The 14,936-nt window shown below is 36.2% G+C and overlaps 1 protein-coding gene and 1 pseudogene across 10 annotated transcripts in view; both read left to right on the forward strand.

Annotated features, from left to right (window-relative positions):
- Positions 1–14,936, forward strand: part of HEPH (hephaestin) — a gene marked incomplete at both ends in the record, with an annotated part of 92,293 nt that overhangs the window by 66,735 nt on the left and 10,622 nt on the right. For 6 of the 9 annotated variants that reach the window (XM_080910704.1, XM_080910706.1, XM_080910708.1 and 3 more), the window contains 2 exons: positions 11,748–11,854; positions 12,687–12,912. The exons of the other annotated variants lie outside the window; for them this stretch is intronic. In XM_080910704.1, the coding sequence (XP_080766830.1) occupies positions 11,748–11,854; positions 12,687–12,912 (333 nt within the window). The remainder of the gene's footprint in view (positions 1–11,747; positions 11,855–12,686; positions 12,913–14,936) is intronic. 9 annotated transcript variants of the gene reach the window in all.
- Positions 4,882–6,470, forward strand: LOC308415777 (60 kDa heat shock protein, mitochondrial-like; annotated as a pseudogene). The gene has a single exon. The product of its transcript is annotated as a 60 kDa heat shock protein, mitochondrial-like (transcript).

The raw sequence follows: 14,936 nt of genomic DNA on the forward strand, positions 1-14,936 counted from the left end.
AAGTCTTTTGTGATTCCAGTTGAAATTGCACATTGCTCTTTCCAACTCTATGAAGAATTCGGTTCGAATTTTGATAGGGATTGCATAGAATCTGTAGATTGCTTTTGGTAAGATGGCCATGTTTACAATATTTATCCTTCCAATCCATGAGCATCTTTCCATTTTCTGAGATCTTCCTAGATTTTTTTCTTTAGAGGTTTAAAGTTCTTGTCATTCAGGTCCTTCACTTGCTTAGTTAGAGTCACACCAAGGTGTTTCATATTGTTTGTGACTATTTTGAAGGGTATCTTTTTCCTAGTTTCTTTCTCCACATGTTTGTCCTTTGAGTAGAGGAAGGCTACTGATTTGTTTGAGTTAATATTATATCCAGCCAACTTCCTAAACTTGTTTATCAGCTGTAGGAGTTCTCTGGTATAATTTTTGGGGTCACTTATGTATACTATCATGTCATCTGCAAATAGTGATGCTTTTACTTCTTTCTTCTAAATTGTGTCCCTTTGATTTCCTTTTGCTGTCTCATTGCTCTGGTGTCTAGCTTCTTGAATTCTTTGTATACCTTGGAAATTATGCCTCTATCTGATGTGGGACTGGTAAAGATCTTTTCCCAATCTGTTGGCTGATAAATGTTTGAGGTGGCTTTATTGACAGTGTTTTCTAAATCTGTAGCATGAACTTTTTTTTTCTCTCTAGGCCTAAGATCTATAGATTCCATCTTTTCATAATGACCTATTGATGTCAATTTTTCTTACGTTTTTATGATTCTCTAGATCTTCTAATTAATTTACCTTTCTTTCCCCCTTAGTATTCTTTCTTTCTCTTAAGCCCTTATATATTTTATAATATAAAATCCATATATATATATATATATATATATATATATATATAGTTATTTACTATGATTGTTTTTATTTTACTTTTTTATTTCCAGTATTTCTGATCTTTTAGTACCTTAAATCTAATATATTTATTAAACTAAACTTTCATATTAAGTAATGACTTCCTTGTTTCATTCTCTGTTCTTTTAGAATTTTTTCATGTGCTTGTATCCACTGTGATTTCTTTGAACATACCTAATATCATTCTTTTGAGTTATCTGGGATTTTATCTAGTTCACTATTACAGGATAATTTAGCACATTTTTGTTTTGTTTTTGGGGAAGAATGCTGTTGCCTTGCTGTTTTAGGCACAGTTTTGCATAAAATGTCATGCCTTGGGGATTTGTTTATTGTTAGGATTAAAAAATTCAAGATTTCCTCATTGTTTATTAGAAGTATTTGCAGTCTGAGGTGGTTTCTGGAGATTCCATCAGGGAATGAGACATTTTTTCCTTAAGAGTAATTGTGTATTATTGTAGTAGTTTGGTAAAAGCTTTGAAGCACAATGTCAGAGAAAACACATAAAATGACTCAGGTAGCCCCAAACTTTTGACCTTTCAACCTCATAATTTTTTTTTCTCTTAGTATGCATTCATAGGTATCTCAGGACACCATTGAACCTATAGGTCATGGGTTGGACATACCTGAATCCATACTATCTAATTTTTATCACATGAAAGTTGCAAAAGTTTGTGCTAATTTTCTAGGGGTGGCCCAAGGAAGTATCTCAAATGATGCCAACAACAGAGACTTTATTGTTTTAGGTTGTTGGAAACTAGAACTCTACATTTAAGTACTGGGAGATTGCCTTGTTTTTGTTTTGCTTTGTTTTTAGGTTTTTAGAGACAGAGTTTCTTGTGTAGCTTTGGCTGTCCTGGAACTCTGTCTGTAGATCAGGTTGCTCTTGAAATCACAGAGATCTGCCAACCTCTGCCTCCCAAGGGCTGGGATTTAAGGTATGTGTGACCAATTATTTTCTTAAGACCAAAAGTTTTCTAAGGCTTTTTTTTATAGGCCTTGGTCCATTTGGATTGTAGATAACTGTATTTTCCTTGTTTTCTAAGTTTTGTTGTTTTAAAGATCATGGACAAAAGCAACTTAGAAATATTAGTGATTTTTATGATCTTAGACCTCTCAAGTCACAGTCCTTCACTGAGGAAAATCAGGACAGCAATCTAGAGGCAAGAACGGATACAGAGACCATAGAGAACACTGCTTACTGGCTTGCTCATTGTGGCTTGCTCATCTTGATTTCTTACACCATCCAGGACCTACCAAGTGGATAAAACCTAAAACTGCTCAACTATGGGGTCCTATAAAATAAAATATAAGTTCCATATTTCCTTACCCCAAGAGGGAAGAACAAGGGCACAGTCACGATCAGACCAAAACAAAACCAAAATACAACATTATGAACAGTTCAATGATTGATGTCTGTGACAGAATCACAGTCTTTTGGGCTCCTAAAGGCCTGTGGTGTTCCTCCTATACATCTCTACCATTTGCAGCATAATCAACTTTTGTCATAAATTCAGCCTAGCCCCACTCCACAGTTGCTGCTATCCTTGGTGGCCAGTCCATAGTACTGGTACTTTCAACATTCTGGGGTCTCCACTGCAACTGAGGATGGATCTTCACCAATGGCTTCTCCTGACTTATCCTCAGGTACTCCCAGCCCTGAAAATATTGCAACCCTCAGCTGCTCTCCATGACCTCTTTAGGCCTTCAAACTCAGTGTCATCTAAGTCTTACATGTTATCAATTTTAGCTAGCAGCAAGAATACAGTTTGGCCACTCTGGACCACATCTTCTGTGTTTTGATCCTGAGGAAATATTCCCAGATGAATTCTCCTAAGTTAGGCTGGTTTCTTCTTAACCACTGCTTATTTCTCAGCTGCAGGAACCAGCATCAACTCTCCCAGTAAAACAAATGTTTTAGAGCTAGTCTCTTGTTAATCACAGCTGAGTCTTCAGGTCCAGCTGACCAGAATCAAAGATTCTTAATACAAAATATCCCATAAATAGCCCTGGTAGAGTCCGTTTCCTTCTGAAACTGCCCAATACAGTCTTCCATCATTTGTGAATCTTTCAGCATTTCTATCTTTCAAGTTCCCATAAGCCTAATTCAGCTTTGATCACTCAATGATTGGTGTTCCTAGTTCCTGGTTCCAAAGTTCTTCCACATTCTTCTTCAAAATAACATGGTCAGGTCTATGACATCAATATCCCACGAACCTGATACCAATTTCTGTTTTAGGTTTTTATTGCTTTAGTAAAGACTAATGCCAAATCAACATGGGGAGGAAAGGGTTTCTTTCAGCTTACAGTTCCACATCACAGTTCATCATCAAAGAAAGTCAGGGCAGGAATTCACAAGTCAAGAACCTGGAAGCAGCAACTAAAGGAGAGACCATGCTTACTAACTTGCTCCTCATGTCTTGCTCAGCCTGCTTTATTATAGAACCCAGGACTACCTGCCCAGGTGTGGGGCAACCCACAATGAGCTGGCTATCCCCTTATTAATCATTAGTTAAGAAAGCCCTATAGACTTGCCTATACTAATGGAAGCAGTTTCTCAACTGATGTTCCTTTTCACAGATAACTCTAGTTTGCATCAAATTGACACAAACAAACAAACAAATAACCAAAGCATTTTACATTCAGGTCATTTTCCTTTTGTGTGTATCTGCAGCCAAAGTTCTTCTTGTAAGGATTGTGGGTAATGGAAACGTGCCCTACTAACCTCATTTAAAAGTGATTTCCTTCTCATTTGACGACGTTTCTAGATAAGGTCAGATTCTGAGCTAATAGGGGTGATGACTTCAATATATAATGTTTGGGAAGGGACACTTTTGAAGCAATAACAGAGAGGGAGGTTGAAGTAGTAAAAAGGAAGTGAGGAAAGTGAGGCAGTAAATGTTGGTGGAACTGTAAAATGCTTCCTCATAAAGGAAGCCGGATTAGGCTTAGAAAAAACACCAGTTTGGGGGAACCACAGAAGCAAGGAGAGACTTCAACGTGGTATATATGGGAAGATAGATGAGCAGAGAAGTTAAAGATCCAGGTGGGAGGATGAATCTAAATCTGGTACTCAAGAAATGGTATTAAGATCTCTTATGAAAGAAGTAATCTTAAATCATAAAAAGCAAACTTCCCCATCAGAGACTGGAGGGACGCATAGATATGAATACAAGTGTGTTTCTAGACTTGGTAATGACAGTTTTAATGGATGAGAGCTTTCAGGGTGGTCATGTGAAAATTAATTTTGGTTCTCACTTTAATTGAACTGAAGAGGTTGCAGGGATTTGTGAAATACTTCTTTAGGTGTGTCTGTGATAGCATTTCCAGAGAAAATTACAGCAGGAAGATCTATTCTGTATGTAGACAGCAATATCCTATGTACTGCAGTTCTGACTGAAGTGCCAACTGTCTAGTTATTACCACTCTACTTCCTGGCCGCTATATTGGGAGCTGCTTGCTCTGTTATTCCCTGCCCATCATTGCTGTACTGAAAACATGACTCAAGATAAGAATTTCTTCCTTTAAGTTGTATATATTAGATATTTTGTCACAGGGAGGAGAACAGCTACTAATCTAGACTGTAATTCTACAGTTAGGCTTAATAAGTTCAAATTTCAGTCTGATGTGTGACATTTGGAAATCTATTTTAACATCTGCCTGTGACCAACCTTTACTTCATATATACAGTGGTTTCTTTTAGAAGATTCAGTAACTCAGTGTATTATAAGTCTTATACAATTATTTAGCAATTTCATTATCTGATATAAAATGAGACTTTGGGAGTGAGATACAAAACCGGTGACACTTGAAGTATGTGGGAAAAGTTTGGAGTTGTTCACCATAGGAAGCAGGATATGGAGCTACAAAATGAAATAACACTGGGGACATAGATAACCGTGAATACATTTTTAAAAGCTACAACATGTTCTCACTTGCCACCAATGGCTTGCACTGCCATGAGTGCTCCCACCGCTGCTTCACAGAAATGCTTCAACTACCCACAGTCCTCAGCCAGATGAAGCCAGTGTTCTGGGCACTGGATCTTCATTTCACTGATGACTATGGCAAATGTAAAATTTGGTGTGGATTCTCAAGCCTTAATGCTTCAAGGTGTAGTAGACGTTTTAGCACATGCTGTAGTTAGTACAATGGAGCCAAGGGAAGAACAGTGATTATTGAACAGAGCTGGGGAAGTCCCAAATTAATGAAAGATGGGGATACTGTTGCAAAACTGTTGCAAAGTAAATTGATTTAAAGGATAAATACAAAACTATCTTGGCTCAATTTGTTCAGGATGTTGCCAAAAAAACAAACAAAGAGCCCAGGAGTGGCATTGCCACTATTTTTGTTTTGGCACCGTTTATTGCCAAGGAGAGCTTTTAGAATGTCAACAAAGGGGCTAATCCAGTGGAAATCTAGAGAAGTATGATGTTGACTGTTGATGCTGTAATTGCTGAACTTAAAATACGATGTAAATCTGTGACAACCCCTGAAGAAATTGATCATATTGCTACAATTTCTGCAAATAGGGACATAGTCATTGGAAACATCATTTCTGATGCAACGAAAACAGTTGGAAGAAAGGTGTCATCAGAGTGAAGGATGGAAAACCCCTGAGTGATTAATTAGAAATTATTGAAGGCATGGAGTTTGATAAAGAATATATTACCCTGTATTTTGTTAACACATCAAATGGTCAAAATGTGAATTGCTAGATGTCTATATTCCAGCGAAAAGAAAATGCCCAGTCTATTGTACCTGCTCTTGAAATTGCCAATGCTTATCAGAAGTCCTTGATCATAATTGCTGAAAATTCTGATGCTGAAAATGTAAGCACACTGGTTTTGAACAGACTAAAAGTTGGTCTTCTGGTTGTGCCAGTAAAAGCTCAAGGTTTGGGGGACAATAAGAAGAACCAGATTATAAATATGGCTATTGCTACTCGTGGTGTGGTTTTTGTAGAAGAGGGTTTGAATCTAAATCTTGAAGGTGTTCAAACTGATGACTTAGGAAAAGTTGAAGAGGTCATTGTCACTAAAGATGATATCATGCTTTTGAAAGGAAAAGGTGACAAAGCTCAGATTGAAAAATGGATATGCGAAATCACTGGGGAGTCACGCATCACAGCTAGAGATTATGAAAAGGAAAAGCTGAACGAGTGACTTGCTAAACTTTCAGATGGAGTAGCTGTGTTGAAGGTTGGAGAAACAAGTGATGTTGAAGCAAGTGAGAAGAAAGACAAGAGTTACAGATGCTCTCAATTCTACGAGAGCAGCTGTTGAAGAAGGCATTGTTCTAGGATGGGGCTAGGTTCTGCTTTGGTGCACCCCCGCCTTGGATTCATTAAAGCCTGCTAATGAAGATCAGAAAATAGATATAGAAAAATTTAAAAGAGCACTCAAAATCCCTGCAATGATGGTTGCTAAGAATGCAGGGGTTGATGGATCTTTGATAGCTGAGAACATTCTGCAGAGTTTCTCAGATGATGGTTATGATGCTTTACTCACTCAATTTGTGAACATGTTGGAAAAGGGAATCATGGATCCAACAAAGGTTTTAAATCTACTTTACTGAATGCTGTTGGGGTGGCCTCCTTTCTATCTACATCCAAAGCTGTAGTGACAGAAATTCCTTTATATATGTACACATTACTATTTTTATTGGATATTCTCTGAATTTACATTTCAAATGTTATTCCCCCCATGCCAACATCCCTCTCCTCTTGAATTCATGAAGGTGCTCCCTCTCCCAAACACCCCCCACCTCAGCGCCTTGGAATTCCCCTACACCAGGAAGGCACACCTTCACTGAACCAAAGTCCTCTCCTCACATTGATGCCGGACAAGGCTGTCTTCTGCAACATATGCAACTGGAGCCTTGGGTCTCTCCATGTGTGCTCATCGGTTAGTGTTTTAGTCCCTGGGAACTCTGAAGGATTTGGTTGGTTGATAATGTTCTTCTCATGGGATTGCAGACCCTTTCAGCTCCTTCAGTCTTTTCTCTAGCTTCTTCATTGGGGACCCCATGTTCAGTCTGATGGTTAGCTGCAAGTATCCTCAAGTATATCCATATGACTCTGGGACAGCCTCTGAGGAGACATCCTTATCAGGCTCCTGCCAGTAAGCACTTTTGGCATCAGCAATCGTGCTTGGATTTGGTGGTTGCATATGGGGTGGATCCAAGGTGAGGCAGTCTCTGTAGATCTTTTCTTTAACCCCTACTTCTCTATTTGTCCCTGTATTTCCTCCTGTGAGTGCTTTCTTCTCCCTACTATGAAGGACTGAGGCATGCACATTCTTACCTTCCTTCTTTTTGAGCTTCATAAGGTCTGTGAATTGTTTCTTAGTTATTTAGAGCTTTAAGTGAGTGTATACCATGTGTGGTCTTTTTTGATTGGGTTATCTCACTCAGGATGATATCTTTTACTTCCATTCAGTTGCTTAGGAATTTCATAGTCATTGTTTGTAATAGCTGAGAAGTACTTCATTGTGTAAATGTACCACAATTTTTGTTTCCATTTCTCTATTGAAGGACATCTGGGTTCTTTCCACCTTATGGCTATTATAAATAAGGCTGCTATGAATGTGGTGGAGCATGTGTCCTTGCTATATGTTAGAGCATATTTTGGGTATATGCCCAGGAGTGGTATAGCTGGATTATTAGATAATACTATGTCCAATTCTTCTGAGAAGCCACCAGACTGATTTCCAGAGTGGCTGTACCAGCTTGCAATCCCACCAACAATGTAGGAGTGTTCCTCTTTCTGCATATCCTTGCCAGCATCTGCTCTCACCTGGACTTTTGATCTCAACCATTCTTATTGGTGTGAAGTGGAATCTCAGGGTTATTTTATTTGCATTTTCCTGATGTTGATGTTGACCATTTCCTTAGGTGCTTCTCAGCCGTTGGAGATTCCTCAGTTCAGAATTTTTTGTTTAGCTCTGTACCCCATTTTTAAATAGGATTGTTTGATTCTCTACAATGTAACTTCTTGCATTCTTTGTATTTATTGGATATTAGCCCTCTATCAGATGTTGGATTGGTGAACATCTTTTCCCAATCTCTTGGTTGCTATTTTATCCTCTTGACAATGTCCTTTGCCTTACATAAGCTTTGCAATTTCATGAGGTCCTATTTGATTCTTTATCTTAGAGCATATTCCATTGATGTTCTGTTCAGGAAAATTTCCCCTGTGCCTATGTGTTCTAAGCTCTTTCCCCCATTCTGTTCTATTAGTTTAAGTGTACCTGGTTTTATGTGGAGGTCTTTGATCCACTTGTACTTGAGCTTTGTACAAGAAGATGAGAAAGGATCCATTTGTATTATTCTGCATGCTGACTGCCAGTTGAACCAGCATCATTTGTTGAAGATGCTGTTCTTTTTTCATTGAATATTTTTAGCTCCTTTGTAAAATTCTTAAAGAACAGAAGAACTCTGGCATGGGCCGGATGGGTGGGATGTGAGGGTTTATAGGAAGTGGCATGTTCTAATTCCTGAAATAGTGCTTTGCTCTTATCAATGAACTGTGACAGAAAGCTTAAGGTAGGTTCTTCACTGATAACTTCTGAAAACTCACTTGAAGAAAATGACTGAAAGCAGGCTGATCACTGTAACCATCAGTTACTGGTTTCCTTTGGCAATATATAATGGTTTTCTGCTGTCATTGTCCATGCCTACAGATAATCTATTTTGTATTTTTGAATACGGACATTTGTGCATTCCTGATACTGGGTATGAGAGCCCGTACCAGTGACCTGCTTTCAGCTTAAATCACTGATGCATTTCTGCTTTTCAGTTACTGTCAGAACTGTAACTCTGAATACCACATGAGTTGTTCAAAAGTACCCCTTCTGTTGAGAGTGAAAATAATTTTGTAAAAAGTGAAGAGGTATCCAATTATGTGTCAACCTTTGTGTAATAACGCATTGTTTAATGTTTTAAAAAGCTTCAATCCACAAGGTATTTCAACAGCAGGTTTCATCAACTCAATTAAGCATCCATTGCTCTAATACCAGAAGAGGTACTTTTCGAGATGATACATTATTTAGTGGTTTTCAGCTTTAGTAAACATAAAAATTACTTGCAGTTATTAAATCATATATGACCAGTAATATAATATTGTGATTACTTAGTGATGGTGGAGTCAAACCCATGGCCTTGTGTACATTAGGGAATATTGTACCAGTAAGTTACCAAAAAGTCACTATGATTTGTGATTTTGACTTTAATTTTTCCTGACAGCTGATGATTATAAGATTTATTAGACTCTTATTCAGTATTGTATCATCTTTAGTGAATTGTTCAAAGGTTTGCTTGTTTTATTTTTTTCCTTTTATATGGCTATTTTTTAAACTTTATTTTAAAAAACAAGGATAAAAGAAAAAATATTTTAAAAATTTTTGCATAAATGTATACAAATACATTTTTGTCAGTGCTTGGCTTTTTTTTTCTATTTTTTTAAGGTTTGATACTCTGCATTAAGGCCTTACGAGTTACAGACACTCCAATATACAACAAAGATACATGCACCACAATGTTCATAGCAGCTCTATTTATAATAGCCAGAAGCTGGAAAGAACCCAGATGTCCTTCAGTAAATGAATGGATACAAAAATTGTGGTACATTTACGCAATGGAGTACAACTCAGCTATCAGAAACAATGACTTAACCAAATTCTTAAGAAAATGGCTGCATCTAGAGAATATCATCCTGAGTGAGATAACCCAGTCACAAAAGAACAGACATAATATGCAGTCACTGATAGTGGGATGCTAACCCCAGAGGCTCAGACTGCCCCAGAAACAACTCACAGACTGTGTGAAGTTCAAGAAAAAAAGAAAAGAAAACAAAACAAAAACATTATGCTCAATCCTTACTCACCAAGAAAACGTTGACTAATTCCGGGTTACATCCTATTTTACATGTACTTTTTGCTCATTGTAACTAGTAAGACCTTAATGCAGGGTTTGCTTGTTTTAATTGGGAGGTTTTGTTTTGTTAAATTGTGAAAGGTTTTTATTTTTGTATTAAAAACAAATAGAATTTGGAATGAGCATATGATTTAAATAATATAGGGATTTTTCTCCTACAAAAGTATTTAAAAATACCAGTAAATGCCAGAGAAAAATTCTCAACATCATTAGACATCAGAGAACAATAAATCAGAATTTCAATAAAGTAGCAGATCTCCTTTATGAAAAATTAAGAAAAACTATAACTATTTTTTATGAGAATATTGAGTACACAGACTCTACATAATGGTGTTTGATGATTCCACTGCTTTTGAAATCAGTTTGCCAATTCTTTCAATTGCTAAAAATGGCATTATTGTATAATTCAATGTTTCCATCATATGTTGCTTACCCAAGGAAAATGAATATGTAACTTCATATAAAATGCTGTGTGATAATTAATAGCAGCATTTTTATGATTCTGTGGATTAAACTAGGAGCTTTATACATTGTAGGAAAGTGCTTTATCACTGAGCTAAAACTGTAGTCCTTAAAGTCAATTTTATTCATATTTCTCTCAAAGCAGAAATGCCCAAGTTTCTACCAAATGATGAATTGATGAATAAAATCTAATATATCTATAAAACGTCATATACTGTTACAATAAAAAGCAACTGAATATGCAGCAGCATGGATAGACCATGAAAATGTCATAAAAATGAAATAATGTATTAAGAGAAAGACAATAAAACATATGATTCAACTTGTATGAAATGTTTAGAAGGAGATAGAAAACAAGTGTATGGTTGCACTGGGGTTGTGGTTAGATTAAAGTATGACAAGAGTATAGGGATTTATTGACTGAAATAAATTGTTTTAAAATAGATCATGGTAGTAGTTACAGAATTATGTGAAAGTGTATTTTTTTGAGGTGCAATATTTCATTGGTTTGTTGCTTAAATAATTAAATGTTTAAGGGCTCTAATGTAATATCTCTATCTATAAATATACAACAATTAAATTGGAGTAGTTAGATATGAGCAAATTGTATGTTGTGTAAATCATACCTCAATAAATTTGCTATAGAGTATTAAAAATAGAGATAGAATCAGTGAGACTTGGTACTTCATTGGCTGTTGAATACATGAATGTTAAATTGGCAAAGAGAACTAATTTTTTTTGACAAGTAGGATAATGATTGTTATTTTTGAACAGTAGAGGCACAGATTTTTCTAATGTATTACTTTTTCAAAGGAGAGAATTAAATTTATCAGCATTTTGGGTTATGTTTGGTCCTGAATATTGAAACTAGGATGTCATACATCTTCTACTGCTGAACTATAAACTCCAATAGAACGCTTCAATTTTTATCTCCTATTAGGACAATATTAAAATAATAAGCAGTGTTTAATTAAAAATTTGAAATGAGAACTTAGTAACAAAGGAGGTCTGTCTGGAAGTATTTAAGATTTTTCAAGACATAGATTATAATATGTGACTAAAATCGGTCATTGAGCATTGAATGGAAGGGGAGAGATGAGTACAGAGCTTATGTAAACAGTTTCAATAGAAGGCAGCAGCAGGAAATCAAGACGGGCACAAAAAATGATATAACATCATAGCTACTAAAACCAGCAGGAAGACCACATTACCACATGGTTAGGCCTGAGCTTTGGGGAGTGGAGATTGGGTTGTTTTTTGTTTTTGTTTGTTTCTTTTTTTTTCAAGAAGGGAGAAAAACATGTAACAGAAATAAAATGGAGCCAGGAGTAAATGATGGAAAAGGTTCTTAAGGAAGCTGAGACTCGCCTACTGAGCCTTGAAGGGAGATCTAGAAATTGAGAGAAATGAGAAGTGACTTACTTGGTCCAATTAAACATTTCTTACTCTCCTTCTTAGGTGAAGTAATTACTTACCAGTGGAACATCCCAGAAAGATCTGGTCCTGGTCCCAGTGACTCTGCTTGTGTTTCCTGGATTTATTATTCTGCAGTGGATCCCATCAAGGTAAGGAAAAAAATGAATATTGAAGGAAAGATCTCAGAATTGAGCAAATTACCTGGCCCCAAAAAAATCACAAAAGATTTGGTTAAAAACAAACAAATGGGGTCTGTAATGCCTTATTTTAATAGTCAGGAAGAGGGACATAGGTGATGGGTCATACCACACACTTGGCATGAGGATTTTCTGTCGTCTCATCTCTGGATCTTACTCATATTTTTCAATAATGGGAGAGTTGACCAGAAATTAGGAGCCTAGTCATGAATTTAACTCTAGAATATCTCTGGAATAGCTGGAATAAGTCATGTTGCCTCCGTTTCTTAATCTGGAAAATGAATATTGTCTATGTAGTTAGTTAATCACAAGTTATCAACAATATATTGTGCCTACTCTATTATGGGTATTTTTCTTGGTGTTAAGGTTGTTACAGATGTAAAATATCTTACTTACTTTTAAAGTGTACAGTCTAGTTGAGCAAAACAGAAGTAGAAAGGGTACTGGAATGGAAGCTACCTGTAATCTGGACTTCAAAATCTAAGGGCATGTTGGAATATGTTGGGAGGAGGGCATTGCAGGCATAGAAATCTATCTAAAATATATCAGTCTGGTATATTTAATAATGAATGACTAATTTGATCTACCTAAACACCTCTTAACAATGCCTTAAATGATTATTAGAATGAATTAACATAACAGAATAAGATACTTAGTTAAGGCATTTATGATAAAGTACTAAGGGGCTTATAGTCTGCTTATTTATAACCCAAATCCCTATAGAATAATACCATCCAGGAATAACCTCAAGTCTTTCTCCCCTTTGTCTTTCTTGTTTCCTTAGGATATGTATAGTGGTCTGGTGGGACCCTTAGTCATCTGCCGAAATGGTATCTTGGAACCCAATGGAGGCAGGAATGATATGGACCGGGAATTTGCTTTGTTGTTTTTGATCTTTGATGAGAACCAATCTTGGTATTTGAAGGAGAATATTGCAATATATGGACCCCAAGAAACAAGTCACATTAGCTTGCAGGATGCAACTTTTCTGGAGAGCAATAAAATGCATGGTTTGTAGAAAAGAAACTACTCCTATTGCAAAGTAGTCCTCAGTGGTTTCATGAGATGATATGCTAGGCTTATCTCTATCTATGAGTGGAAAAGATTAGAAAGCTTGACAGTGGAATGTAAATGATTTAGGAAAAAACATTAGTGTTCTGCATATATATCTGCAAAATAAATACGTGGTTCAGATAAGATGAGGTAGGTGCTCAGAAAAAAGCTAACTTGATAACTTTTTAAACTTATCATCACACACACACACACACACACACACACACACATACCACATACAGGCACTAAATATTTTTTAACATTACTAGATAAAGAAAGATGAGTATAGCCCTCTCTATATATAAATAACCACCTGCTAAGTGTCCCCGTGTTTCAAAATGATGTGTTTTTCTTTTTCTCAAAAGCATGTTATTTAACAACCAGATTAGATTCTGGATCTGTTTTGCCAATATAGACAAATGAATGACAACTTGTCGGGTTTTTTTTTTTTTTTTTTTTTTTGTACTACTTTTAAAGAAAAATTTAAATTTACATGGAGTGGTTGGAGAAGACAGCCACAGAGACTAACACACCGAGCTTACGTTACATGCAATAAAGAACCTTTGATTCTAGGATGATTTTAGGGTGGAAGAATTGCATCATCAAAGCCCTGCTTGGCTCTAGACATCTGTTAGCTTTCCACAAAAAAAAAAAAAAAAAAAAAAAAAAAAAAAAAAAAAAGAGGAAATCTCAAGTAAGAGGGAGAGCTTCAGTGCAGTGGAATGTAGGAAATAACCTCTCCCCAGCACTTCTTGCCCAAGATTTGTTTGATCTGAGAGTGGGGTACAGCTTTGATAATGATGCTAATGGAACTCAAAAGTAGTAGCCCATTGTCCTATAGGTTTTATCTCTTTCTCCTTGATGGAAGGATGAGTGATTCACACTAGAACAGATGAATCACAACTTTACAAAGTGAACTTTTTTTTAGTTTCTGTCAAATCAAGGAAAGAAATGGGCTAGAACAAAGGAAATGAGGGCACAGTTAGGTCCTCCCAATTCAGGATTTAGCTAATGCCCACGTTCATCTACTCAGGTGTCCATTTGTCCAAATTTTAGATACCGCTTTACCTAGCTAGTTAGATAGCAGCTATATTTGAACATTTTCCGAGGATTAGTACTATAAATACAAAGAAAAATAATGTTGAAGTCCAAGGGGACAAATAAACAATATTCTACCTCCTCCTCCTCTGTACCAACGGGAAAAAATAAATGGTTAAGGTAAAATATGAGCCTTATTACTGAGAATGCTAATTGGAAAACTAAATTTTATTCTGTAACTAAATATGATTGCTGATACTTTCCTTGCAATGGATAATTTTTTAAATTGTCATTGACATCAATGGACAACAAAATTTCTTCACATTAAGAGAGGTAGAATCTTACCCAGAACCAATTAGTGAATCAATTTGCACCCTTTGCTATGATCAAAGAGATAAAATATCTAGAAGTGGCCGAGCTGAAAAATTTCAGTCACTTTTTTTTAAATCCACAGTTGATGGTGGTAGACATAGAGAAACACTGTAGCTGCTCCTTCCATTCTTTTCTCTCTTGAAGAATAGAGTAGAAATCATTTCCCATCTGTGAGAAACTGAGATGTGGAAGAAAATTCTTTAGGGTAAAATCGTAAAAATATGAGTTAATGTAACAATGAATAGTTCTGTGTCTTTCAAAGTCAGCATAGGATGTGACTTTGGAAGAGAATGCATTAATAAAGCAATGCATTTTGTTTGTAATTTGAGTTACCTGCTTGCAGTTTCACAAATGTTCAAGGAAGCTACAGCATTGTAGTATATAAATTTATTTCCTGCTTATTAGTAACCTACGACAAGCTGGCAACATAAGCTTTCACACCTTAAAAGATAAATAAACCTGGAAGACAGATTTTGGCAAGTTCTAATGAATCATGCTGAGGAGTACTGGAGGAGTTCAAAGGGGGAAGGTGATATAAGAAATTGAGGTTACATAGAGAAGCTTAGGAAAT

Source organism: Micromys minutus (genome assembly GCF_963924665.1).
Source record: "Micromys minutus genome assembly, chromosome: X".
In the NCBI taxonomy this organism is placed as follows: Eukaryota; Metazoa; Chordata; class Mammalia; order Rodentia; family Muridae; genus Micromys; species Micromys minutus.